The sequence below is a fragment of the Heptranchias perlo genome, chromosome 8, assembly GCF_035084215.1.
Source record: "Heptranchias perlo isolate sHepPer1 chromosome 8, sHepPer1.hap1, whole genome shotgun sequence".
NCBI lineage: Eukaryota > Metazoa > Chordata > Chondrichthyes > Hexanchiformes > Hexanchidae > Heptranchias > Heptranchias perlo.
The window spans coordinates 31,523,038-31,550,507 of record NC_090332.1 but is presented as its reverse complement, the minus strand read 5'-3'; the positions used below and the strand labels follow the sequence as shown (position 1 = coordinate 31,550,507).

General features: G+C 42.7%; 1 protein-coding gene across 1 annotated transcript in view; it reads right to left on the bottom strand.

Moving 5' to 3' along the window:
• ush2a (Usher syndrome 2A (autosomal recessive, mild)) overlaps window positions 1–27,470 on the bottom strand; it is a 744,800-nt gene that overhangs the window by 306,898 nt on the left and 410,432 nt on the right. Inside the window, exon 41 of the mRNA XM_067989549.1 lies at window positions 11,922–12,101. Coding sequence (XP_067845650.1) covers window positions 11,922–12,101 — 180 coding nt within the window. The remainder of the gene's footprint in view (window positions 1–11,921; window positions 12,102–27,470) is intronic.

Here is a 27,470-nt window from a genome sequence, read left to right as displayed (position 1 = left end):
AGTTCTAGTATTCAAGCATAGGAGACCTCCGAAAACGGGTACAGATGCATCAGCAATCCAGCAACTAATCTTTAAATCCTGCATGGTCTCTTTAAATAGCGCTGGTGGGGGGGTCCTCCAGGCCATCTACGACATTTATAGCTGGTCGCAGTTAAACAGTGTGTTGGCTGCAGCGTTAAGTGCCAAAATGGTGTCTATCCCTTTGAATCAGTGTTGCACACTGATCTAGCGGATATTCTCCTTACTTTACATGCAGCCAGCATTGGTTATCTGCGCCTGCGCGAGCCCCTTTACCAAGATGGTGTCCGGCACACAGCACGCATTCAGGATGCCATTTTGAAACTTCAGGTGGCCGCATAGCGCCTATACAACAGGCGCTACATGGCTGCATTTCTAGCCTATGAGTACAAAAGCAAGGAAGTTATGTTGAACCTTTATTAAACACCGGTTTGGCCACAAGTGGAGTACTGTGTCTAATTCTGTGCAGAGCATTTTAGGAAGGATGTGAAGGCCTTAGAGAGGGTGCAGAAAAGATTTACTAGAACGGTTCCAGGGATGAGGAACTTCAGTTATGTGGACAGACTGGAGAAGCTGGGGTTGTTCTCCTTAGAGCAGAGAAGGTTAAGAGGATATTTGATAGAAGTGTTCAAAATCATGAAGGGTTTAGATAAAGTAAATAAAGAGAAACTGTTCTCATTGGCGGAAGGGACGAGAACCAGAGGACACAGGTTTAAGGTGATTGGCAAAAGAACCAATGGCGGCATGAGGAAAAACTTTTTTAAGCAGCGATTAGTTATGATCTGGAATACGTTGCCTGAAAGGGTGGTGGAAGCAGATTCAATTGTGGCTTTCAAAAAGGAATTGGATAAATACTTGAAGGGAAAAAATTTGCAGGGCTATGGGGAAAGAGCAGGGGAATGGGACTAACTGGATTGCTCTTACAAAGAGCAGGCATGGGCTCGATGGGCCAAGTGACCTCCTTCTATGCTGTAACCATTCTATGATTCTACGATGTTTGTTTCCCTCAAACACTTAATAAACCCTTCATTCATAGGTAAGGTATTCTAAGATTCTTTCGGTGGAAGATGTGTTAACTACTGTTCATAGTATTGTTGATATTAAAAAAACGGAAGGAGTTAGAGATGGGAGGCAAAGAAGATGGAGAGGGAAATGAGTCATAGAGAGGGAGAAATATGGAGAGAAGGCAAAACAAACACAGAAGAGTGGGAAAGGAGAAGCAGATATGGAAGTTAATAGGGTGACACGTAAGGAGAGAGAAAATGGGAAGCAGATGAGGGAGAAGGTAAATAGACAGAGGCAGAGCAAGACGGAAGAAATATGGAAACAGGGTCACCCTATTAACTTCCATATCTGCTTCTCCTTTCCCACTCTTCTGTGTTTGTTTTGCCTTCTCTCCATATGGGAAGAAGTGAAAGAGAAAGGGGCAGGAGACAGAGATAAGGGCCTCAATTTAACTTGGAGCCAGGAAAGAGCAGGGGGTGGGGGGGTGCTGGGTTGCAGGCAGAAAACCCAAAAGTAACAGTACCAAATAGGATCTGTTTTAAAATTTTGCAAAAGGTTTCTGCCCAATACTCAGCTTGATTGACAGGCTGGCTGCCTGTTGGGTGGCAAAGCAGCCAGGGAGTGGATGGATGGTTGGTTGAAGTTTAGGGTGTTGGGGGCTGATCACAGGGGGATCTGGACACCATGGGGTGGGATCAGGCATTGTGGGGAGGGGATGGAGGGAGCCAGAGATCATGGGGGGTGAGCCATCGGAGATCCCGGGGGAAGGGGTGAGCAGACAGAGATCGCGGTGGGGAGGGGTGGTGATCAGTTGGAGATCCTGGGGGAGGGGGTGAGCAGTTGGAGATCACAGCGGGTGAGCAGATAGAGATCACGGCAGGGGGTGGGGGTGGTGAGCAGTTGGAGATCCTGTGGGAGGGGGTGAGCAGATGGAGATCGCGGTGGGGAGGTGTGGGATTCCAGCGGCCCGGGAAACCCAGCCTCCATGGGTTAAAAATTAAATTTTTGGCAAAATGGAGACTCTCAGTCTCCTTAAAGGATTTCACTGCACACCAGAAGCAAATTGATACATATAATGCTTTCTTGCTTTAACATTATACTTAAGCAGGCCTGAAATTTTTTTTTAAATCATGCAAACTTTATTCGCCCCCAAAAAAATGGTGTTGTAGAATTACCAACATGCACTGTGCGTAGCTAAATGATAGAGAAAATGGCTACTAAACTGACTGATCAGACTGCCCCATGATCTAGAATAAATCTTACAACTCACAAAAGCTTCATGATCTGACGTTCACTGTATTTGACTGAATCTGCCGCACAATGGTTTTTTTTCTCATATCTGGTAAGAAAAAAGAACTTGCATTTGTCACTCCTTAGCATGTCCATAGGATGTTCCAAAGTGCTTTACAACCAATGGAAAACTAGGTAAGATATAAAGACCTGTTAGAAATGTTTTCCTAACTCCATACATTCTAAATATATTCTTAAAAGCTAAGAAAGAGATCAGAATTTTTTTTTTCTCTGTTGTCCACTCACTCACTCTGAATTCTGATCCTGCCTTATGATTGCCAAAACCAAAAGGTGAAAAGAGTAGATTCTTAAAAAGCAAAGGCTGCACGTCCCTGAAATTTATCTCCTATGGGAAATCTTGAGAGGATCTTCATTTTTTTAAAGTAAGCAGGTAGCATTAGCTCCTACCAAGGCCTCAGTTAAAAAAAATGTGGGATAACTGTGGAATGCTCCAACTTTATGCACAAAGTGTCAGTACTCACAAGGAATGAAAAGATGACAGTTTAAAATACTGCAGTCAAAAAAGCTTCCTGTTAATATTAAAAGAAAGGATGCTGTGAAATGTTTTCTTTCTACCTCAGGTATATCAATACTGTCACTAATCAGTTTAAACTATGCCCTTTTATGTTCCTTCATTCTCTTTTAGCTTTTTATACAATTCTTTGATGTAACAAGGGCAGGTTTGACCAGACTTCACTAAAACTGGAAAACACTTGAAGAACTGAAGCCAATTCTGTATATTTAAAATTCATATGCTTATATATGCCTTTCTTCTGCACTTGAACATTTTACAATATTCCTTACTGCTGTCTACACCAACATACATCAAGACCATTTGTCCAAAGGTTTCTTGCTCATAAATATACAGAGATGCCTTAAACTTACTACTCCACAGTTCAGCTGTATGCAGAGTTGTGGCTTCACTTTTTGATCAATCTGCAATTTATAAAAGATTGACTGATAAAAGAAATGTAACCGCTCTACTACACTGTATACTGATTATTTCATATAAACTATTGCGTATTTTAAAGGTTTACCTTCACTTGGGGTCTACTCTGCTCATGCATAAAGTTCAAGAACAATCCTTTTATTAAACTGTCAACATAAACCTCTCAAGTTTAGTAAAAGAATTTGTTTAATTTTATTCACAGAGGAAAATATACTCCTTAGTATGCTTAAAAATCACACCATTTGCAATGCTCAATAACTTTTCTTCAATTTAAATTAGCCTACCGAAACCTGAATTATGCTGACGATACTTTTAAAAGCAGAAAATGATACCATTATAGTTGAATGCGCATTAACATAAAATGGACTGGGATGCAATTATTTAAAGCTCCCAGTTTGCTCACATTTATATCGGCTCATTTATTAATCATTTTGTTATGGATTGTGAAAAAGGTAAGGTAAGTGATTTTCTTTATAGAGTATGTTACATCTCCCAGTGCTAATTTAACTCCCCCTAAACACACATATTCAGCCATATGGCATATGCCTTTTTGATACAATTTTATGTGTTAATCTGTATTACTATATTTTCAGTTCATTAACTGAAAGGATGCATGAACCAAAACCTATTTAGCCAATGAGTTGTTGCAGCTTAAACTACCAAAGAGGTCACACAAAGGGTACTTCAATGCTGTAACATACACAATTACAGTAAGATACTAAAAGGAAAAAACGGTACATTTTGACAGATAAGATCTCTGTCATCAAAGTTAGGAACACCACTAATTCAGGTAAGTTATTTTAGTACTTTTAATTTTAGGGATTTTTGTGCTCACAAGTGGGGATGCCAGTTATGGGAAAATAACCACTTTTTTCTCCTAGCATCAGCATGAAACACTCCAAGGTCAGCCTTAACATGAGTTAGATGAAAGTAAAGTTCCTTCTGGTCCAACCTTATGCCTTAGTGGTATTCTGTGAATTTGCTGTCATTAGGAGCTGGTTAAGATTACCTAAACCTATTTCACTTAGAGACATGGAAAAAGAAAGCTTTTATCAGACTGGATTCAAACCTAGCCCTTGGAAGCAATGGCATAGTGTAATAATGGCCCGGAATTTGCTCCAAAAATAACTGAGAACTGAACAGCACAACATCCGGCAAGCGTGCATGCACAGTCAAATGCACAAAACCAGAAGTTGCTATACAAGATTCCCTACTTGTTTGAAAGTTGCGCGGGAAGGACAGCTCACTGATGAAATGAATGGACAATGAATGTTTTTTTCCAAGCAATAGCAGAAGATATCTGTCAAATCTCACAAAGAATGGTGTGCAGTGACATCACGCAGGTGATAGATGCACTGTTTTCCCTGACTAGGGATGTCATTAATTTCCCAATAGAAACCAGCTAACAAGTGCAAGGCCAAAATGCTGGAGGTATACATGGCGCCCAAAGAGCAGCGATCCCTCCACCACTGCGACGGAACAATGTAATTGGCTTCGATATAAGATTAACTAAGAAATTATGACAGATTTCATATAAATACACAGCTGAACTTCCTTGGTCATTCCACCGGAGTCCTGCTGTAACTCTGGATCACGACATCAGTTGGAAAGCCCGCTATGCCTCAAGGCTGGCCATGTCAGAAGGGCCAGGGCCACTCTAAGCTGGCTGTTCCCACTTCCCTGAACAATAAAGGACCCAGCGTAAGACTATAGGGAGGTACCCCAAATGAGATGAGCTGTGCTGGCCTCCAGAATATCAGAAGCAGACTTCACTGGGGTTCAGTCTGGTATAACAGTCAGAACCCCCAATGACGGGGAAATCTTTTTTCCCCGAAATTTTAGAATCAGCTCCGTTACAGACGAGGGGACAGAATGAGTAAATATCTCACATCTATTGTGTTGGCATGTCTCTGGCCTCAGCAGGGATTGTCTGGTAGGCTTTCCCTGCTGGCTATGAGCACAGACAAATCAGTCAGGTTTTTAAACAGAAGCTGCAAGTGTTGGTCAGGCTCAGAAGGAGAATGCAGGGCAGTAGTTAATGGTTGTTTAAGTCAAACAAGATGAAAGAAAGAAAGACTTGCATTTATAAAGTGCCTTTCATGACCTCAGGATGTCCCAAAGGACTTTATTGTCAATTATGTACTTTTGAAGTGTAGTCACCATAGGAAACAGGGCAGCAAAATTGTGCACAGCAAAGTCCCACAAACAGCAATGTGATAATGATCTGATAATCTTTTTTTTAGTGTTTGTGGTTGAGGGATAAATATTGGCCAGGACACCAAGGAGAACTCCCCTGCTCTCCTTCGAAATAGTGACATGGGATCTTTTACATTCACCTGAGAGGACAGACCGGCCTGCGAGCTCACCCCCTCTAATAGGGACAGGGCCTCAATTTAACATCTCATCCAAAAGACAGCACCTCCAATGGAGCAACACTCCCTCAGCACTGCACTAGACTATGTGCTCAAGTCTCTGGAGTGAGACTTGAACTCACCACCTTCTGATTCAGAAGTGAAAATGCTACCCACTGAGCCATGGCTGACAGCTAAATAATACACTAACGTGGAGAAGTGTAGTGTATTCATTATTTTTGTGCTATTATGTGACGACAAGTTGAATTGATTGAATTAAATGAGTCTAATCATACCTGTTGCTCTGTATGTCTACTTGTAAAATAAAACAGCTCAACGATTTGTGTCTGGCCTCGTTGTACTAAGTGTTGTATCAGTCTGTCTTCATAAAGATTGGAGAGGCACATGGGAGCAAGCATGAAAGATATGAATGTCCATGTGAGATCACAAGGGTGTGCCATTGTTATGCCCCAAAATGTAAGAAATGCAGACCACTTATGGGAGTGACTAGCATCACTACCCAAGAAAATATTTAAGGCAACACCCTAAACTTGTAAACACTTACTTGGTATACTGAGTTACATGGACAAATAAGGTGATTCAATATAGTTAAAAGTAAAAGGAACAGAAACAATGGCCCCAATATTTAAGGGGAGGCGGGGAGGGAGCAGGGGTGACTTTTAGCAGCCGGAAAACCCGGAATGCAGAGGTGCTGCCGAATTTCTCTGTTTCCCGCATGGCAGCCAGTCAGATCGAGAAGCGGGGAAGGCCTGCAGTAGAAGGCTGCAGACGGGGATTGGAGAGGAGAGAGGGAGGGAGGGAGTGAGTGATCGCGGGAGGAGGAGGGAGAGATCATGGGGGGTGGGAAGAGATCGCGGGAAAGGGTTGCTCATTACTGGGGCAGAATTCCATACAATATGGGGGCTCCTGGGTCCGGGAGGATTGTCAGTTATGGTGGTGTGCTGAGAGAGGAGCACAAGTGAGCTGTGAGAGAAGAAATATGTCATGATTTGTTTTATTTGACCATTTTTCCACAGAAAGAATTTAGAAAAAAAGAAGCACTTTTAAATGTTGGAGGTGAAATTGTAGCGCCCGTTTTTTAGGCGTTACGCAGACACCCAAGTCCCAAAAATGGGGTCCAAGATGTGCGCGCGCACTTCTGACGGGAAAGGTATTTGTGCGCACACACCTAACAACCGCCTGCAGCATGCAGAGTAGGGAGATTATGATGCGGATCAGTCTGCAACGCTGATTTGAAGGCAATGCTGCTATTTTGGAACTCCACACTCCAGCCAACGCCCAGTCTTAACCTCGCACAGCTGAACAGGACTTAAAGGGCATGAAGGACAACCCCCACCCCCGCCCCACACCAGCACTATTTAAAGGGATCATGAAGTACTCACAGGTTAGTTGTTGGATTATTTTTTTCTGCCTGCTGGTGTAATTGTACTTGTTTTAGGAGGATTCCTCTACTTGGATAAAGTTTCAATACTCGACCGAGAGAGTGGTCTGGCTGCTTTTGCTGTACACTTTGTGTCATTTAAAATATTGTGCCAAAAAAAGTTGCTTGCAGACATGGATGGCCTGGTGGGGCTTCCTCTGGGAATTGAACATGACTGGGAGAATGAAGAGAGGCCACGCAGAGCAGGGTGAGCTGCTAGAAGAGGGAGGAGGAGGAGGAACTGGGCACTCAGCAGGAGTCCATATCCATGGAGGGTCTTCAGGGACCAATTCTCTTACCTCAACTTCAGCGAAGACCAATGCATCAGATGTCTTCAGTTCACAAAAGAGGTTGTGATTGAAACTGTCAACAACTGCAGCCTCAAAGCAGGACAAGGACAGCATTGCCTGTGACTGCCAAGCTGACTGTGGCTCTTAATTTTTATGGCTCTGGTTCCTTTCAGGCTGCTGCTGGAGGTATAAGCAACATCTTGCAGTATGCAATGCACTGCAGTATAAGGGAGGTCACTAAGGCTCTCTATACAATGAGAGACACATTCATCTCATTCCCTCCTGCCAGAGACAAACAGGAGGAGTAAGCACGAGGTTTTGCTTGCATTGCAGTCTTCCCCATGGTGCAGGGTGCTACTGACGGCATGCACATTGCCTTGCATGCTACCCACCTGAACTCGGGCATATTCATGAACTGAAGGGGATTCCACTCCTTCAATGTGCAGCTGGTGTGTGACCACAGGCAGCGCATCTTGCAGGTGAATGCCCACTATCCTGGCAGCAGTCATGATTTGTTCATTCTGCAGCAGTCCTCAGTTCCACCTGTATTTCAACCAGCATGGCAAGTCAAAGGCTGGCTACTGGATGACAAGGGTTATCCCCTCATGACATGGCTCATGACTCCGGTCAGGAATCCACGCACACGTGCATAGCATCCACAACGAAAGCCATTCTGCCACAAGGAACATCATAGAGCACACCGTTGGTGCCCTCAAGCAAAGCTTCCACTGCCTGGACTGCTCTGGAGGAGCTCTGCAGTACTCAGCTGCATGGGTATCAAGATTTGTAGTTGTATGCTGTACACTGCATAACCTGGCCATTATGAAGCCACCAACTATCAGGCGAGAACCTGAGGAGCACGAGCAAGATGAGGAGTAGGAGAAGGAGCAGGAGGAAGTGCAATAAGATGTGGGGGAAGAGGAAGGGAGGCTACAATGTAGACTGGCCCTTTTCGCCAGGGCTCTGCAGGATCACATTATTAATGAGCGTTACCAGTAACCTCAATGACACCTCCCCATTCACCAACAGTCCCACACTCGTTACGTTTCCTCTCTCACATGACCATCAAATCGTCCTCCTTATGATTGCACATTGCTTCCTCCCTCAGCTCACCGCAGAAATAAAAACCACCACAAAATGCAAATTCAAATCTACATTTATAAATTAACACATGAAATTATGCAAACAAAATGAGACTATTCACCCTTGTGCATTCCCATAGGTCTTTTGTATGCCTTTACCTTTCCTAGTGCTCCTACGAGGTGCTTCACCAATGGTTGGTGCATGGGAGGTGGAAGGCTGCTGACATTCAATTGAGGAGACTGCAGGTGGCCTTGGAGGACGACCTCAAGCAGCTCTGGGCCTAGAGGGCCTGGAGTCAGACTGCACCATCTCGGCCTGGGCTGCAGCAGTCTGGACCGGCTGATAGGCAACAGCAAGGGCACTGGCGGAGTGGCAGGGTTGGGAACAGCAATGCTGTCATCCTGAGAGAGGACAGCAGGTTTGTGTTTCATGGAGCCACTACCACTCTCCCAGGGTGGTGTCTCAGCAATTCTGGTGATCTGTTGGAGAACAGATTGCGCGACTGCTGTTATGCCCTGGAAGCCCCTTTCAACAATGGTACTCAGATCCATGATGGCAGCAGTCTGAGCTTGCAAGGCAGCAGTCAGACCTTTGATGAAAGATGTTTGTGCTGCAATGGAAGCTGTGACATCGGTCATCAGACACTATATCGTAGTGGGTTCCACAGGTATGCTGATGGAGGTGACCAGCCGATCCAGGTTAGAAAGGATGGGCTCCAAGCTCTGCGCCAAGTTGGAGCTGGACTCCTTCATGCTCCTTGACATTGTGTGCAGGCTTTCTGGCAGGCTTTCCAGTGCACCAAGCATTTGGTGGTGTACACCCATCAGCCTTCTTCTGTAGCCTGGCCCATCGAAGTCATCATCTGACTCCTCTGCAGCAGTACTAGTGCGTGACCTCACCCTCTGGCGAGTTGGCACCTGCGGGGTCCTTTCCCCCCACCGTGGCTCCTATGCATTTGTGCCCGTGTCTCACCACATGCACATCCCTCCTCTCTCCTAGCCTCTAAAGTACGCGCAGTGTCATTCTCTGAGCCAATGGCTGCAAGTGCAAGATCGAGTGACGGTGTCTCTTCACCATCACGGTCTTCTTCCTCTACCTTCTCTGACTGGGAAGGTTCCAGTTTTTGGGTATCTGAAATGACAAAGGGACAAGGGTTGGGTTGTGGTGAGGGGAGAGGAGAAAGTAAGAAATGCGTGCTTACACCATCTGCAGCACGTGAGTCAGAAAAGATTGTGGGATGAGGGAGAAATGGGAAGAGAGAAGGAGGATTAGGTATACAGAGACCCTCATCATCGATCTCTCCAGCGCTGCCGGTGGCCACAGCCTCATTGAAGGCCCTTCCAATGATGGCCAGCACTGTCTCCTCCATGGGAGTTAAGATGCGCAGGCGCACTTGTCCTCCCCCAGTTGTTTCTTGCTGCCTCCTGTTATGCGCCACCTTCTCCTGCAAGAAAGAGAAAAGTTTGTCAGTGAGTGTGCTGCAAGATGTTTGCTTGATGTGGCTGTCACGGTTGAATAGCTGCTAGTGTACGTGAACTGTGATTTGTGGGTGTGAGGCTTGCAACAGTGCTAAGTATGTGAGGCTGAAATAAAGCATATGATTTGAACGGTTGAGTACTGATTGAAAGAGATTGTTGGTAGGTGGGTGATGGAGGTGTAGTGCATTGAGCAGTGGATGACCCTAGTGGTGTACTTGGTGGGATATGCCACTTGAAACTTGAACTCATTCACCTTGACAACTCGTGTTAAATTACTGAACTTCTTCCTGCACTGCATCCACGTTCTTGGAGCTATGCTCCTGGCATTTACTTCCTCCACTACTTCCTCCCAGCGCCTCTTGAGCATATGTCTGGAGGGCCTCCTGTCCCCCCTGTGGATACAGGATGCCCCTCCTTCTCTCCACCTCTTGCACCAAGGCCTCCAGTGCATTATCACAAAACTTTGGTGCACACTGTCTTGCATGTTCAGCCATTCCTCAAAGTATCAGATTCAGTTTTAAAACAACTCCCACCATTTCTTGCAGCCACAATGTACCTCCCCTTTAAGACGTGCAGGCTGCCTTTAAGTAACGTGAGCCCTCGCGATATTGGGCCACCTGCTGATGCATGCAGCCAATTAACAGCGCAGGTAGCACTGGCTGCATGCAGCAATCATGGAAATCAGCAGGCAGCACCAATTTGACATGTTGCCTGCAGCGCAATGAATGGGCACGGATTAATCGTGGACTGCGATCCCCGCGCTTGTTTATGGGTTTATCCAATTTAACCCCCATTGTGTTTTGAAGCAAAGTGTATTGAGGCAAGTTTAAAAAACCACTGAGATGAAAGATGGTTAAAATGCTAAAAAAAAATAAGCAATTTGATAGCTTGTCTTGGTAATCAAAAAAACACCTGACTCCCAATGTTTTGGAAAGTATCTGGTTCCAGATGCTTGGCCAGGGGTGCCTGGCAGGCCTTCCCTTCTGGCTATGAATACAAGGAGATAAAAATAGAGACAGATTTTAAATAAGAGCCGTGAGTGCAAGCTTTGAAGGAATTTGCATCCATATAGCACTTTCACATCCTCAGGACATCCCAAATCACTTCACAGCTAATGAAATTTTTGAAGTGTAGTCACTGTTGTAATGTAGGCAAATGCAGCAGCCAATTTGCACACAGCAAGGTCCTATAAACAGCAATGAGATAAATCACCAGAAAATTTGTTTTGGTGAGTGTTGGTTGAAGGATAAATGTTGGCCAGGAGAACTCCCCCGTTCTTTTTTTCCAATAGTGAAATAGAATCTTTTGCATCTATCTGAGAGGGCAGATCTATCCTCGGTAAAACATCTCATCTGAAAAGCCAGTACTTCCAATGTTGCAGCAGTCACTCACTACTGCATTGAAGTGTCAGCTTAGATTACATGCTCAAGTTTTTGGAGTGGGTCTTGAACCCACAACCTTCTAACTCAGAAGCGAGAGTGCTATAATTGAACCGAGGCTGACACCGAGAAGGAAAAGGCAGCAGGGTAGTTAGGACTTACTTTGTTTAAATCAAGCAAACAAACCAGTGATGTAGGAAAGCAAAGCATATTCATTATTTTTGCATTATTATATTGTACTGATTGAATTAAGTAACTTCAATCATAACTGTTGCTCCATACATCCATTTACTGTGTAATAAAGCAACTTAACTATTCTTATCTGGCCTTGTCCCACCAGGTGCTTTCTGAGTCTGCCATTGAAAAGTTTGAAGAGAATACCTAAGGCAAGACCCTAAACTTGTAACAGTGACTTAAAACTCCTATACGTATTTTTTTTTGTGCATAATCATGCCAGTATTCTTTTTATAGACATCCTTAAATGGTTGCTGAATTTTTCTCAGTGAAGTTTATACTATGTGCTATATTTCATTTCTAATGGATTAGTTGTATTATAGAAGCTAGCACAATTTATAGAGGGGAACAGCTGTAATCTTACAAACTGCTAGAAAAAAATGGCTCTTTTGCAAATGCTTACCCCCAGGAGGCATGGTTATTGCTGCGAGATCACTTATCACATATCCTTGACTATTGGAGGCGTTTACTTGCACGGTATAGTTGGAATAGGGGAGAAGTCCTCTTATGGATACCCATATATCAGCTTCTGCACTTTTGTATAACCTCTGGGTTAGTCGCCTGATAGAATAATTCTTTTCAGCTGTAAAAGAGGTAAAAGATATTGTCAGAGCTTATACACAGTGAAAGATTTTGCCTTTTAAAGATGACAAATTGGAGTGGGATTAACTTGCTTTTAAACAGGGTTGAATTGAGTACTACAATCAATTTCACATATAAAAATAAAAAACAGCAAATGTTAGAATTACACAATCAGTCAGCATCTGAAGAGGTTAATATTTCAGGTAGAACCTTCCATCATTCTCTCTATTTAGATTAACAAAAGCTCTTAAAACATTGACCTATCTTCCTCTTTCTGATGCTGATTCACCTGCATTTCTAGCATTTTCTGTTTTAAATTCAGGTTTTCAGCATTCTTTATAGCTCAATAAAGATTTTGCCCCTGCCAACAGTAGAAAGAAGTAGCATATTGCTTGAATACAATAATATATTATATTCACAATTTTGATATTGTAACAGACTAGGTACTTTCCAAAAAATAAAAGTATATAATAAGGCAATACGTTGGATGTAGCAAAAATAAGATTCCAAATTAGCTACAGGATGTCTTCCGTTGTAGGCCTAGAAATTTGTTTGCACCGGCAGCGATGCAGGGAACAATCCCTGAATGGGTAAGCCCATGGTCTTTGGGCCTCATTTAAATGAGGCCGGCAAACTGCAGATATCTGCTGGGCGTAATCAGGCAGCTCACCGGTGAAGGGGCTTGGAATTTTGGGCCACTGCGTCGCTGGCAGTGGCCTCAGATAAGTGCTTAAAGGGGAAGGGAAGACCGGGAGAAAGTTGTGATCGAGATGGGGGCGACTGGGACAGGAGGACAGTCGGGACAGGGGCAATCAGGAGAGCTGTCGAGGCAGCGATCGGAAGGATGTGAGGCGGCGATCGGCGGGGGGAGGGGGGATTGACGATTGGGAGTGCGGGATTGGGGAGCGGGGTGCGAGCAGTGGCTGGCAGCAGCCTGTGGTTTTACTGTGGAGCCTGAAGAATTTGGTTCAGTATGGGATTCCCCAATGATAGTTATGGCTACAAATTCACTACAGTCCAGTCTGGGGAAAGTGATTTGCAGAGCACACATTTTGTTTCATTTAACATTTATAAACCAGAATCCAAAATATATTTTAAAAGAATGCTTACATTTTTTTGACAGTAGTGCACAAAGGATCTTCTATGACCCTCCTGCACACTGTTTTTTATACAACTTCTATTCATGCCAGCAGATGTAAGCTACTTCCAAATCTTGCAAAGAGTATATTTGCACGCACAACATAAGAAATAGAAAAGCAGGAGTAGGCCATATGGCCCTTCGAGCCTGCTCCGCCATTCAATAAGGTCATGGCTGACCTTCGACCTCCACTCCAGTTTCCCGCCCGATCCCCATGTCTCTTGATTCCCTTAGAGTCCAAAAATCTATCGATCTGGAAGTAGCTTACATCTGCTGGCATGAATAGAAGTTGTATAAAAAACAGTGTGCAGGAGGGTCATAGATGATCCTTTGTGCACTACTGTCAAATAAATGTAAGCATTCTTTTAAAATATATTTTGGATTCTGGTTTATATATGTTAAATGAAACAAAATGTGTGCTCTGCAAATCACTTTCCCCAGACTGGACTGTAGTGAATTTGTAGCCATAACTATCATTGGGGAATCCCATACTGAACCAAATTCTTGAATATACTTAATGACTGAGCATCCACAGTCCTCTGGGGTAGAGAATTCCAAAGATTCACAACCCTCTGAGTGAAGAAATTTCTCCTCATCTCAGTCCTAAATGGCCGACCCCTTAACCCGAGAATATGCCCCCTAGTTCTAGATCTCCAGCCAGGGGGAAACAATCTCTCAGTATTTACCCTATCAAGCCCTCAACAGAGTTAGTACAACAAAAAATTTAATGTAATCCCTTTCTGTTTAAGTGCCTGCTATGTTTCCCCCTTAGTGCCAGTGTGTGATATGTGAGGACTTACACCTAATCACATGATATCTGAGTTGCAGGAGTGCAGAAAGTGACTGGCTGCTCTAGTCGTAGAGGAATCTCTTGACTGTCAACTCATGGTGGCTAAGTCCCAAGATGGACCAGCTGCAGGCTGCACTTCTTGTGCAGACGCATGAGTAGCCTCACCCTGCATCCTTTCAGCCCCATGCGCAGATGTCAGAGCAGGCAGGTTGGAAGATATCTATCAGGTTGCAATCCTAAGAGATAGCACAATTATCTGAACATATTCCAGCCATACTCCATTACTGGGCACTGGCTCTGCATAACCACTGAGCTCGGAAGGGAGAAGATGGCTGATGGCACTTGCTCTGAAAGTGTTGACAGATGTATTGGGTGTGGCTAATCTTACCCTTACACACCTAGATGAAGAAAAGGGAGATAGATCAAATAAGTGACATGAAACTTTCATGATATGATTAACTGCCAAATAATAAGCTGCAGTAAGAAAAGCAGAATGCCATGATGAACCCTCAGTTGGCACATGCCCTCCTACTTCACCATCTCCCACACCCTCCATGGCCTCCCTGTCCAGGATTTGCATGACTTCTTCCTCATTGAAATAAGGATGGTTTGGGGGTTCACCACCTGTCACCGATCTTTCCTACTGCTCTTCAAGTGCTGTGCACACCAGTGATGCATCCTGCTGGCCTGACATTATATTGCGAGGTCAGCTCATTGTAATAAATATTTGGTGGACTTGGTTCTCAGGGAATGATGTACGGGGCAGGGATGCATTATCAGGTATCAGCAGCTCTTGGTCTGATCACCATTAATGCAGGCCATATGTAAGGCAATACTGACTCCATCCATTCTGCTTTTTAGTCCAAACTATAAGCAAGAACTGACCCATCTTCGTGAAACAACTTTGGAGGTCCTGCAGAAAGGGGCGACTCTCTTTTTGGAAGTGAGGGCCACCTTGCAATTAAAAGCAGCATTGATGAAATTAATTCTGACTCACCTGTGGCTCGAACCTAAGGACAGATGAGGAAGAAGTTTGCTGGGCTACACATGGTTGTCAAGGTACGTGTGCTAACATGCAGCTTCATTTCAAAATGTTGGCTTACATTGCATATTGACTGCAATTCACTCTAAACTTGGTGCACCTTCACAACGAAATGCACTGCATTTTGCCAACTGTTTCTAAATGGACATGCGTGCTCATGTTGTTTCACAGCACTGTGTGATGTTGCTATATCAAAGCGCTGATGGTGTCGTCAATTCAATGAGGCAAGCAACAAGCACCAAGTACACTTCCAGCATAAAAAAACAGAAAGCTGCATTTTCACATTCTCACAGAAGGTGGCTGGTGGCTTGGGTGGCACACATCTTCTCTCTTAGTCCTCTTTTCAACATATATGCTATTTATATTTGCAGAAGAAGGTTGAACAAAACAAGAGGATGATTACCCCACAACATCCAGTGTCATCCACCCCTACAGTGGTAAGCACCATCCACTGTGGGGAGGTCAGTTAGTGAGTTCCAGGAAGGAACACTTCTGAAGCACAGAGCATGTATGAGGAGAACTACGTTAGAAATAATAGGAGGAAAAACAACCTGCTTGCTGGAGGGCCAGTCCGAGAGCTTCTGTAGCTGCTGTGCTCAGGAATTAATATCTCACACTTGCTTACCAATTTCCTTTGATAGCTCAACATCAGCACTTCATGGAGTCATAGAAAATATGCTAAGTAACCTGCACAGTTTGGGAGAATCTATGCCTCTGTGCAGTGCTGCATGATCACATGATCAAGCTGCAGGCCTTTGTGGAGAATATGGCCACTCCAGGGTCCTCTGCCTTGTAGAAGCAGCATGAGGACTGCAGTGGTTCAAGAAGAAGGACCTTCTTAGGGCATCTAGAGATGGGTAATAAATGCAGCCTTGCCAGCATCATTCACATCCCAAGAACATTTTTTTAAAAGTGACCTGGCTGTACTGTAACACTTATCTTGATCTGTTCAGGTATCTGAATCACTACTTGAGGATGCTAATAATCTGCTCCACTAAGGCCCTCAGGTATTGTCCTTGAGTTTCACAGTGGTAGCATCAGCCCTGGCTGCAATACATATCCTTGGTCCCAGCAGCCATAGTTGTGGTCTTTGTGGCCCTTCAAGTTATGCTGGCATTGTTGAATGCCATAGGATGAAGGAATCATGTGAGATGCCCAAGGTAACACATGCATAATTCTGCAGACTAGCTGCACAGTCATACAGTAGCAGCTCTCTCTATTCATTAATGGAGTAGTACTAGGGGTAGCGGCATGTGTGGTCACATGAATGCAGTCAGTTGTGCCCTACCTCTGGGGAATGCTGCCACATAGTAGAAGTGCAGGGCTGTTTCCTGCTGCTGGCTGTGTTTCAAAGGCAAACTGATGAATTCATTGGTAAACAACGTTTCAGTGACCTGCATGATGCAAGTGTGCACTGAAGATTGGGAGATGTGACAGGGATCATGCCTAACCCAGCTGTTCTCTTCACAGCCCCTGGCAGAGCTATCTTTGTCCTGCAGACGTGCTCATGTCTACTCCAAGAGTTTGGTTAGTTCTGTTATGTCCTCTTTCAGGAATCTTAGGGGGTATAGGAAAATTATGCCCTGTCACTGGCAGGGCCTTGCATGCAGCGGGTGACGTATTAAAAAATTGTAGATGCAGTCTCTCGATTTTCAATCTATTAATGTCAATGGACAGAAAATCACGGGTAGCGCATTGCAATTTTGTGATAAGCCATCCGCTGTGTGCAAGGCCCTGTTGGTGGTGTGGGGTCTTGGAAAATTCTGCCCTTAGTCTCCACATGCAAGTGTCTTTGGGCATGTCCAGATATGAGAGCCTGACTCGCTATATATGGGTGGTAGAGTGCCTACGGTGCAAACAATCTGCCTTGCATGCCTTCTCTCATCTTCCTCTTCGAGAACCTGCAAATAGAGTAGCATGGCCATAGGGATGCCCTTAGATTCTCACAAATCAGTACACTAACACTATCCACTGGAAAAGATGACAGATACAGTACAACTTTAAAGGTTCTTTGTCCAGTAACAAAAAAGTGGCAGAGAAATAATGACTTGCAAACAGATACACCAAAAACAACAATGGGGGTCTGAACATGCCCTGGCTACGATGCCAGCAATAACACTGGGATTGTGGCCACTTGTGACCTCCAGCACTGAACACGCTGGCTTTTGCACAGTTAGTGGGAGTTCACTTCATTTAAATAGGGACAGTAGGCGCCCAAGCCAACTATTAACACATCTCAGATGCCCACATGCCCTGGATGTCACAAAATGTCACCTTACTATCCAGACGAGAACAGTTAATTTTGATCCCCGTGTGGCTCTTTTTGCAAAATCATTTTTACATACTTAGATCATATGTGTCCAGAGCACTTCCCAGGCCTAGCTTTCCAAGGTGGTCCTCGTATCCACTGTGGAAGAGGCTGGTTTACTCCTTCTCACTGGGTGTACTGGCCTTTGGAGAAGTACCAATCTCCTTCTGGGCTTAGGTCATGGGGACTCCCAAGATGAGGAGTCTGTCAGAACAGCCGAGCAATTTCTGACCGTATATATTTAAAAGCCGGGATCGAACCAAAGGGAAGATGTCTCCCTTGCAGCTTACATTTTACATGGGCATGTAGCTCATGAAGCACTGTTCAGGTGCTCCACTCACATTGTGCGGGCCTCTCCTTATTTGTATGAGAATCTGGGCTTTAATGAGCCTGGCACATGAGGCACTTCCAGGTGTCATTATGGAGTAGTGTGTGCATCGGTTTCTCCATAGGCCTCAGGTTCCCATAGTGTGGGGAGCAGTGCCCTGTGCAAAGTCAGCACTAATGGCCCAGTACAGCATGGTAAAGGTAAAGCCAAATTTGATATACATGCAGAGAATAGTTTCCTGTAACACATCAGAGAAGAAAACATTTTCTAATCCTAAGTAAACAATGGCCTATTAAGTTAAACATACCTTTACATGTTACTCTTTAAAACAGGGATATCTTTAAATGATCATACAGAAAAATTGCCAAAGTATCATTTGGTTTTGGTTTGGATACAAAAAAGAATTACTTTCAAAAGACTGAAATCAGCTACTGTACATAGGCAACATGTTGTTAAAACAGCCTGGGAATCTGAACTAATTAATTGCTCATTTGTGAAAGTCCTGGACTATGAAAAGTAACAAAAAAGATCATAACCATCTCTCCCCTGATCCACACACACACACACACTTAAGCTTCTGTCAAATTGAAATCATGTCTGAAGTTTTCCATTTAAGTGGACAACCAGAAGCTTCCCAAATCTAATTTAGCCAAAAGAATGTGAAACCATTTTGAGGTAATCCCCGAACTGCAGCTGGTGCAAAGCAAAGCTTAACAGCTCTCCGATGGTACAACGCTTAAAACTCACTTTTAATCCTTTTAATGTTAGCAGTGATTGAGGGGTCTAAAACAAGGGGACATAGATATAACAATAAATGGAAGAAATTTAGGACAGAGAGCAGAAGAAACATTTTTACACAAAGGGTTGTGAGGCTGTAGAATGCACTACCAGAGTTAGTGATTGAAGTAGAGATCGTGTCAACATTTAAAAATAGATTAGATAGGTGGTTGAAGGAACAGGGAATAAAGGGATATGGAACAGAAAGGGCACATAAAATTAGGACTACTACTTGTGTGGATACAAACATCAACATGGTTGGGCCAAATGGCCTGTTTCTGTGTTATAATTTCAATGTTGCGTTGGCAATTGATGGCAGTCAGCAGGAATTTAGGAGGGATTGCTGGGGAACTAATCAGAAGGGGAATAGTTGAATGCTACAGTGTAGACTTGGTGCTTGAATCTGTAATAAAAAAATGGACTGATTAGGCCACTTGCACTCCTATTGATTTCAACTTGGAAAAGCTGACCCAGGGAATAATCAAAGCACGTTATAAAGCTGATTTATATGAATGCAATAAATTGTTTTGTTCAATGCAATGAATTGGCATAGTTTAACCCCTACATTAACAGCACTATTGCTATTTTATTTATTTTCCTAGAATGCTAGAACAGGTCAGAGGAAATCATGCAAAACAAAGTCCATGTTGTCAAATGTTATTGCACTGTAAAATACAATGTTTCAGCGCAAATGATTTTGTAAACCTATTGGAATAAGTTATTTGACATGTGAATGTATTTTGGAGCTTTTATTGCTGGAGGTGCATGTGTTATTTCAGATGATGGCAATGCAAAGTGTTGTGTGGAATCACTCAATGTAAAAACAACCCAAATTCGTTAATGGCCATTCACTGAGTGCAGAAGGGCTCATGCAAAAATAAAAGGACTGAATCAGAAATAATTAATGACAACGTTTGTATAATGTATTCAAGGCATACTTTTACCTCACATAGTATATATAAATAAGAAAAAACAGTCATTCTGTTATTATGTTATAGACAGCAAAATGTTAACAAAAACATCAAGGCATTTACAATGCCAATGTTTTAAATGAAAACAAAATGCTTTCTTTATTTCCACTATAAGATAAATGAATGGTTTTCCATGCTGAAGAATATATAATGGTTAAAAAGTCACTTTTTTCCTCAAGCTCTACATAAATCACAGAAGTAGTCAATATTTAATAATGCTTGCCTTGGTCTGGAGTCCCTTGATCACCCCTGTCATGTGTAATAGCTCCCTCTCCGATATCTTTGACATAAAAGCCCAGCTTTACTGCAATACTAACATGTAGAGGGTCATTACAGATCGACATTTACCTTAATCTGTGACTGCCAACCATGAACCGATAAATTCCAGCCGATTCCACTGGGAGAAATCAGTAAACTTCTCAGTGGAAAGAACTGAAAGAAAATTCTGTGGAGAACAGAATCCATTTTCTACAAGCGCTGCTCTATAAATGGGTTCTGACTTCTGAAAGTTCTCTTGCTGCTCAACTTATAACATTTAATACTATTTTGATGATGTGAGGGATGTACTGACAACTGAAGATGACATGAATTACAGGCAAGCAAAAATTTGCTGTGCAAAAACAATGCAAGATTAAACACAAGGGTACATGGCTGTTGCATTATTCACCTTGCTACCCTGGCTGAATCCGCTGTTCTGTCATGGGCTTGACCGAAATGTTGCTACTTTTTAAATCGATCATCACTCTCACACCTCATAATCTTACAAGTGCTTCACAGCAGAATATTTCAAAGTGTATGGTACAAGTAAAAGGGACATGCCAGCCTTTGTGAAGGGTCAGTTCAGTCTGTCAGCAAATAAAGATTAGAATCTAGTATGTTTATGTTGCCTCCTTCTATAGGTATCAAAATGAGACATTTAACTCTTTAAAGGGGTATGTTGTCAACATTAGAGTTTTTTACAGTACAATTGCTAACGTAGCAATTCTGCTACAAACATCTGAAAATAAACTGCTTGTTATTTTTAAAATCTTATCTATAAAAGCAATAACAATAATTATGTTGTGAAATCCAGAGGACAGGTCTTGATTCTCCAGAAGGCCAGGAATCTTGGAACTCTGTCAGCCTGGGGAGCTCTATTTGTGTGTTCCAGCCCTACGACCTGACTTTATTCCCTGGACAGTATGTAGTAAAGGGAGCAGATGCAATCTTTGTCTGTCACTGTATTTGAATATAGCAAAGAAAGAGGTCAACAGGATGAAGTCATCTGAGGAGGGCAGTGGCCTTAAAAACAACATTTTGTTTTTGTTTCCATTTTCAAGTTATTTTATTTTGTCTTCCTCTCTTCAAGTCTCACCATTGCACACACCATTCCGTTGCTGAGAGGACAGGCAAATGATCTGCAAATCTTGCCCCCTGAGGCAGCCAGTAGAAGCTAGGCAAGAACAGCCCATGGTGACTGATTTTAAATTACTTCTTGTGGGGAACTGTCCAGTCTTCATTCTATGCCTACCCAATGGAATGGCTAAATATTGGAATAAATCTACCTTTTATCAGTCTGCTTGCCCTCCTCCATTTCTTTTTAAAATGACAAGAAATTTAGATGAGATATACACGCTGAAGGGATTTAAGTGACTGTTTAACAGTATTTCCTATTGATACAAGATAACTCCTTTAAAACTGTCACAAAATATAGGACAGTTAGTAGTGTTCAGATGGAAGATGTAGAATAGAACAAGGTGAGACTGAATATTCCAAGGAGTTAATTTAACATTATTGTGATGCTGTGTATAATGCCTTTTATGTAACCCTAAGGGGAGTGGTGCATTAGGTTAGAATACTATTGTTTGACTTCTAAGATCTGGAAAAATAGGAAGGAAGTCTCTTTTTTGAAGACTTTTAAAGGTGTTAATTGAAATTAATTTCAGGCACATCATTCTGGCTCCCAGCAGACATAAATCCATAGCACAAAACTACCTGTGATTTGGTGCTAATTAGACAATCTCACTCAGAAAGCTTATAAAGAGGGCAGTGTGGGAACCTGAAATGTCACACTGGTATAGAAGAATACATCAAATTACCTACGACAATTGAAGAGATGCACCAGCTTTTGGTAAAGGTCAGTTCTGAAAAAGATTTTTCTCAGTTACAGTTAAGGCACATATTTGTGCATTTGTAACTGCAGCACTGTACTATCTGTGGCCCGTAATGTGTACGACAAATACTTGTTGTCAGCTTGGCTCATTTGGTAGTGCCTTTGTCTCCAAGTTGGAAGGTTATAGGTTCAAATCTACTCCTGGGCCTGTGTGTATAGGTAATACAGTTCTGAGGGAGTAAAGCATTATCGGGGTGCTGTCCTTCAAATGAGATGCTAAGCCAAGGCCCAGTTTACCAATGGTACAGGTATTGTTAAAGATCCTATAGAACCATTTGAAGAAGAGTGTTTTCTTGTTCCAACACTTCTCCCATCAGAAAAAAAAACAAATAATATTGCAGTTTGTGGGATCCTACTGTGTGCAACGTGGTTGCCACATTTGCCTAATTCATTGTATGTGAAGCACTTTAAGACATTCCTGAGATGTGATAATGGGCTTTATAAATGTAACTTTTTTTTGATACTACTATTATACTAAATGAGGCAAAAAGATTTCTATTTCCCATTCTCATCCCTCACCAGAGTAATGCAAAAAAAGTCATCCCAAAAAATTAACTGAATTCAAAATGATTTTATATACCCTTCTTAATTGTCTGTGTTATGTTTGTATCACAAATGTATTTAAATAAATTGTTAAACTAATATATTTCTAAGGAAGATGTATTTGTTTAACAATTATTATGGAAAATTAATAGGGAAATCTTACCAAACTGCTGCTTAACATCTGAAGGTTAAAATTATGTTTAGCATAGGAAGAAGTGTTAAAGATTTGTTTAAAAGTCACCAGTGTTTGTAACAAACCCATAGTAGTTCGCCAAATTGGCGATATAGATCTCGGCCTTGTATAGTACATAAGCGTTTCCAGCTGCTAACAAGGCCCTTAACAACAAATAACATCCAAAATTTTGGATCTTATGACAATGGTGTCTGAAATTTCAGCTAGGAATCTGAGGTAAACAGGCAGTAGTTAAAGGCAAAGTTCACAAATGATGCTTTTGTGATCTTGTGGAAGGTGCAATGGATAGATGAAGGAACATCTTTGTGAGCCAATGCAAATCATGACATTCCAATTGAAAATGCAAGTATAGCAACAGATACCTGATATGGTGAACTTAGTGTCTGCTGTCCATGCATTTGGAGGAAATACAAAATAAGATGCATGACATAAAAAAAATGCAAAGGTAAGTTTGTCTCAGCAGGGGTAACAGTTGCACTTATATGGGCATAATAGACGATTGTGGGATTTTAAGAGTAGGCATGAATGTCTGAAGGAGAAATATGCATCAGAAATGATATGATGAATTCAAATAGCCGCAGCGGCAGCGACAATGGTATTAACCATATCTTGCTGGTATACAAGAATACTGCACAGTGAGCTTGTTGCTTTGTCTATTTTTTCTCTTTATAGAATAAACTTAGTAAATGTAGGTGACACAAAGGCAGGTGTGTAATCGCATCTATTGGTTAGGGGCCTAGAAGCACATATTTTTATTTTCACAACAAAGGATACCATCAGCATGGCCTGAACTTTAATCAATGAAGGCAGCACATGGTATCAGTCCTATAATCAAAATGAATATGATATTTGGAGGCTGATTTTCATTCCTGTTGTTGGTTGAGAGCAAGGCGGTAGTGCTATGAAAACTAGACCGCAGAACTTATCGCCCCATTCCCACTGCTGATCCACCTGCTGTCATTTCCATCGGGGCATAGACTAAGGTGGTCAGAGTGGCCGCCTGAAACAGTATCATGACAGTTGAACAGAAAATGCAATCATGGCAACAGATACCTGACATAGTGAAGTTAGTGTCTGCTGTTCCAACATCTGGAGGAAGTACAAAATAAGATGAATGAGCTGAAAAAACACATAATTTGCGCTTCGATCAAGGATGTTAGTGCTGGTGCCACAGACTGCTGGACAGAGGGACCACCTTCAGCATCCATAGAGATGACCACACACTCCAAGGTAGACTGTAGAGTGTTTATACTTTGTGCCAGAATGCCACACAAGCTGGACTCTTCCATACTCTTTAGCATGGTAGACAGCATTTAGGCTAGCAGTCCAATGCATCGAGCACATTTTTAAAAAATGAATTCTCGGGATGTAAGCAAGTATTTGGGGGAAGGGGAAGAGAGAGAGACAAAGGGTCAATGGCACCATTCTTGCTATTCTGTTATAGGTTGGCCCTTATTCTGGATTCAGGTTACATAACTGCAGCATCGGTGATGCCGCTAACATTTGTGCGAATGCCACCTCAGAAAGTAATCTGGAGTGAAGAGGATAGTCCTGCCATCACTCTGGAAGGGGTGCAGCAAAGGGCCATCTGGATTTGCTAGGTCCAGGCCTTTCCTTGGAGTTTCTGTCCATTCCATACAAGGGCACTGATGCAAAAGGGGGCAATTTTAGTTTTAGTGCTATATCCTTGGGTCACTGACGAAGCAAGATGGTGATTGAAAGCATTTTCTAAAAAAATGGGTTCTTCTCCTCCTCCTTGCTATCTGTTTATTGATTGCTGATTCTAAATTGATCATTTTTTTTACCTCCGTGCTATTTGTTTATTAATATTTCAAAGAACCAGCATTCTTCAGTTAACAGTAATTTGTTGCTTTTTTATGACTGTTAATTCAGCCAATGAAGCCAATGTGACAGACTATGAAACATAGATTTTGTACTTATGACAATTTGATGTATGATAGAGGCAAGCTTTTTAATTGTATTGTTAAATATGGGAAAAAGTGAATATTATTTCAAAATGAGATGGGTGATTAGGATCAGTGGAATCAGAAGAGACAGCACAAAAATAAAACAATGGCTTTGACAAAATATGTGAATGGCCCAAACAATGGCAAATTGAATTCAATAGACAAGTATGAAGTCCCACACATGCAAAGGAAAAAATGTGAAACATATCTACTCCATTAATGGTGTTGAAATAGCTAAGGATGAATTTGAGAGTCGTATGGGTCTTAGATGCAACCATCAAAGCAAACAGAATGTTGAACTTTACAGCCAAAACGTAAGAATAGAAGTCAGAAGGGGTCTTGATTAAACTGTACAGTGCACTGGTCAAGCCACAACTTGAGCACTGTGTCCTGTTCTAGTCACTGAGACACAAAGAAGACATTCAAGCATTGGAGATATTGCAGAAAGTGCCACACGTCTGATCTCTAATGTTAGAGTTCTGAGTTATGAAGAAAGACTGAAGAAACTTAGACTTTTCTGCCTTTCAAGGAGGCATCTGAGAGATGATAAGGAAAAAGTTAATCCAAAAAATTACTTTAACTTAAATTATGTAAGTAGGACAAGGGACCATAGGTTGAAACTCATAAAAAGAAAATCTAGATTTGTAAATCTTGTATGTATAAACCTAGAAATTGCTGTTGGTGCACCAATAAGGGGTTTTTGAGGATTACAAATAAAGCAGCTTAACATATCATTTTACTGATTTCAGTAGGTGTATAAAAACAGGGGTTGGGGGTGAGAGTCAGGGAAGCAGCCTGTACCCCTAAAGAGCAGATACATTTAAAAATAAAATTGGATCGACCCCCTTACTCAGGAAGCTTGGGGGAGCTGCATGAGTGCCGAAGTTGCACCTGCAATGGCTTAAGCACCCACCAGTCCCAATAAATTAAATGGGGTTAGCATTAGAGAGCAACATTCCAGTGTAACTCCCAGGATCGTTCCCAGCAGGTTTTCAGGGCAAAATGGATCATTTTAATTTCTCCGGCACGCAACAGTCCACAAGATTTTAATCTGATTGAAGACGAAGTAAAAGCAATAAGGTTGCCAAATCCCTCGGCCATTCTCATAGCCTTTATCTGCCACAGAATCCCTGACCACTCTCATTGACAAATGCACAGCAACAGTGAAATACCAACATTATAGTCTACATCCATGTTTTCCAGTCAAATCACAAATAGATGTGTTGATACTTTAAAAGTTGTATTGATTGTGTTATTTAGCCAAGCGTAACTTCAAAAATAAAGGTTTTCATCTAGCAAGCTAACCTATAAAATTCTGTGAAGCAATTTTGAGTTACTTTATAACCATTACTTTTTTCTGTGTTGAAATTGAAGACGATACTGTAGTCATTTTGATCTTTATCAGATTATATACTCAACTTCAAAAGGAAAGAAGCGTCTCATCTTGGAAACTTGTCCATAAAACTTGGCAAAGGTCTTTGTAGGCATTCTGGAATTATTTACTCCTGTTTCTTTTGTCCAATTTAAAGATGATACTATCATCCTCATTTTTATCATACAAAATCTAACCCTGATGTTGGCCCAGGATTTCGTGGAACGGTGCAATCTCTGCAATTTACATCGTAAACTACACCGTTTCTTGCCCCAATCTACCCTTTGCGAACTTACTCAAAATTTGCTGGACAAGTCATTCGAATACGATGCTGTAAATTGCAAATCAAGGACCTCAGAAGCGGCGCAGCCAATGGCTTTACCGCATCAACTTATTAAGCAGATCAATATTGGCATGACCTGCCCTGAGCCACATGGGGAAATTTTAACCCCCATGGACAGGTGGGTTAGGGGTGGATGGGAAGATAAAAATCTTAAAATTCTCAAACCCACCTCCAAACCGTCCACTTCCGGTTTTAATGGAGGCGGGCAACCAATCAGCTCTTCGGAGGTGGGTTGGTCACTTAAGGAGGTTGCATGCTTCTATTTTAACTCAATTTTTATTTTTAACGCATGGAGGCCAGGATTCCCGGGCTGCCGGTCCCGGCAGGTAAAAAGAGGCGAGAAGGGCCGGATCCATGCGGTAAGTGCCTTTATTGCACTGCTTGTGAGCCAGGTGGAGCAGGAGTGCTTCCTCCCAGCCCGCCAAGGTTACCTTCACGCGACCAGAACCCCCGACCCAAACCCCGAAGATCCTGATCTCTCCCCAACCCTCCGATTCAAGCCCCGAAGATCCCGATCTCTTCTCGACCCGGTTGATCCAAACTCTGAAGGCTCCGATCGCTCCCCGGCCATCCGATCGAAACCCTGAAGACCCCAATCTCTCCCCCACACTGTCGATCCAAACCCCAAAGACCCTGATCGTTCCCCGATCCTCCGATCCAAACCCTGAAGACCCCAATCTCTCCCGACACCATCAATCCAAACCTCAAAGACCCTGATCTCTCCCCGATCCTCCGATCCAAACCGCGAAGACCCCAAACTCTCCCCGACCCCGTCGATCCAAACCCCAAAGACCCTGATCGCTCCCTGGTCATCCGAACCAAACCCTGAAGACCCCAATCTCTCCCGACACCGTCAATCCAAACCTCAAAGACCCTGATCTCTCCCCGATCCTCCGATCCAAACCCCAAAGACCCCCATCTCTCCCCAACCCCGTCGATCCAAATCCCGAAGACCCTGATCGCTGCTGCTTTCCCGCCTGAGCCTGTCAATTCTGCTGGTTGTACGGTGTGAAACCGATTGAAAAAATTTAAAAGACGTCCTGCAGTTATGTTTGGCAGGACATGCAGGAAACCCTTACTTCTGGGTTTCCCATCCAAAAATCCTACCCCCCGCACTCTTCCCAGCTCCGAGTAAATATCGGAGCCATAGAATTCAAAATTTCAAATCCATTCATATATACTGAACTTGATCACTTGCAGAAAATTGTTTAAGTTAAGGACACACTCACCTAATGTATTCAGTTTTCAGGAACATTCTAAGTTCAAGTTTTTGTTTAACCATTTATGTAGAAGATGGCATTGATAACTTAAACTACCTAAAGTAATTGCAGATTGAACAAAGGGAGCAAAATTGGACCTCATTTTGCCCATTTCTCGGGCACGAATTGGGGGCAAAAGGTCCAATTTCATGGGACTATGTCCCGTACCCCAAAAATGCCTGAAATA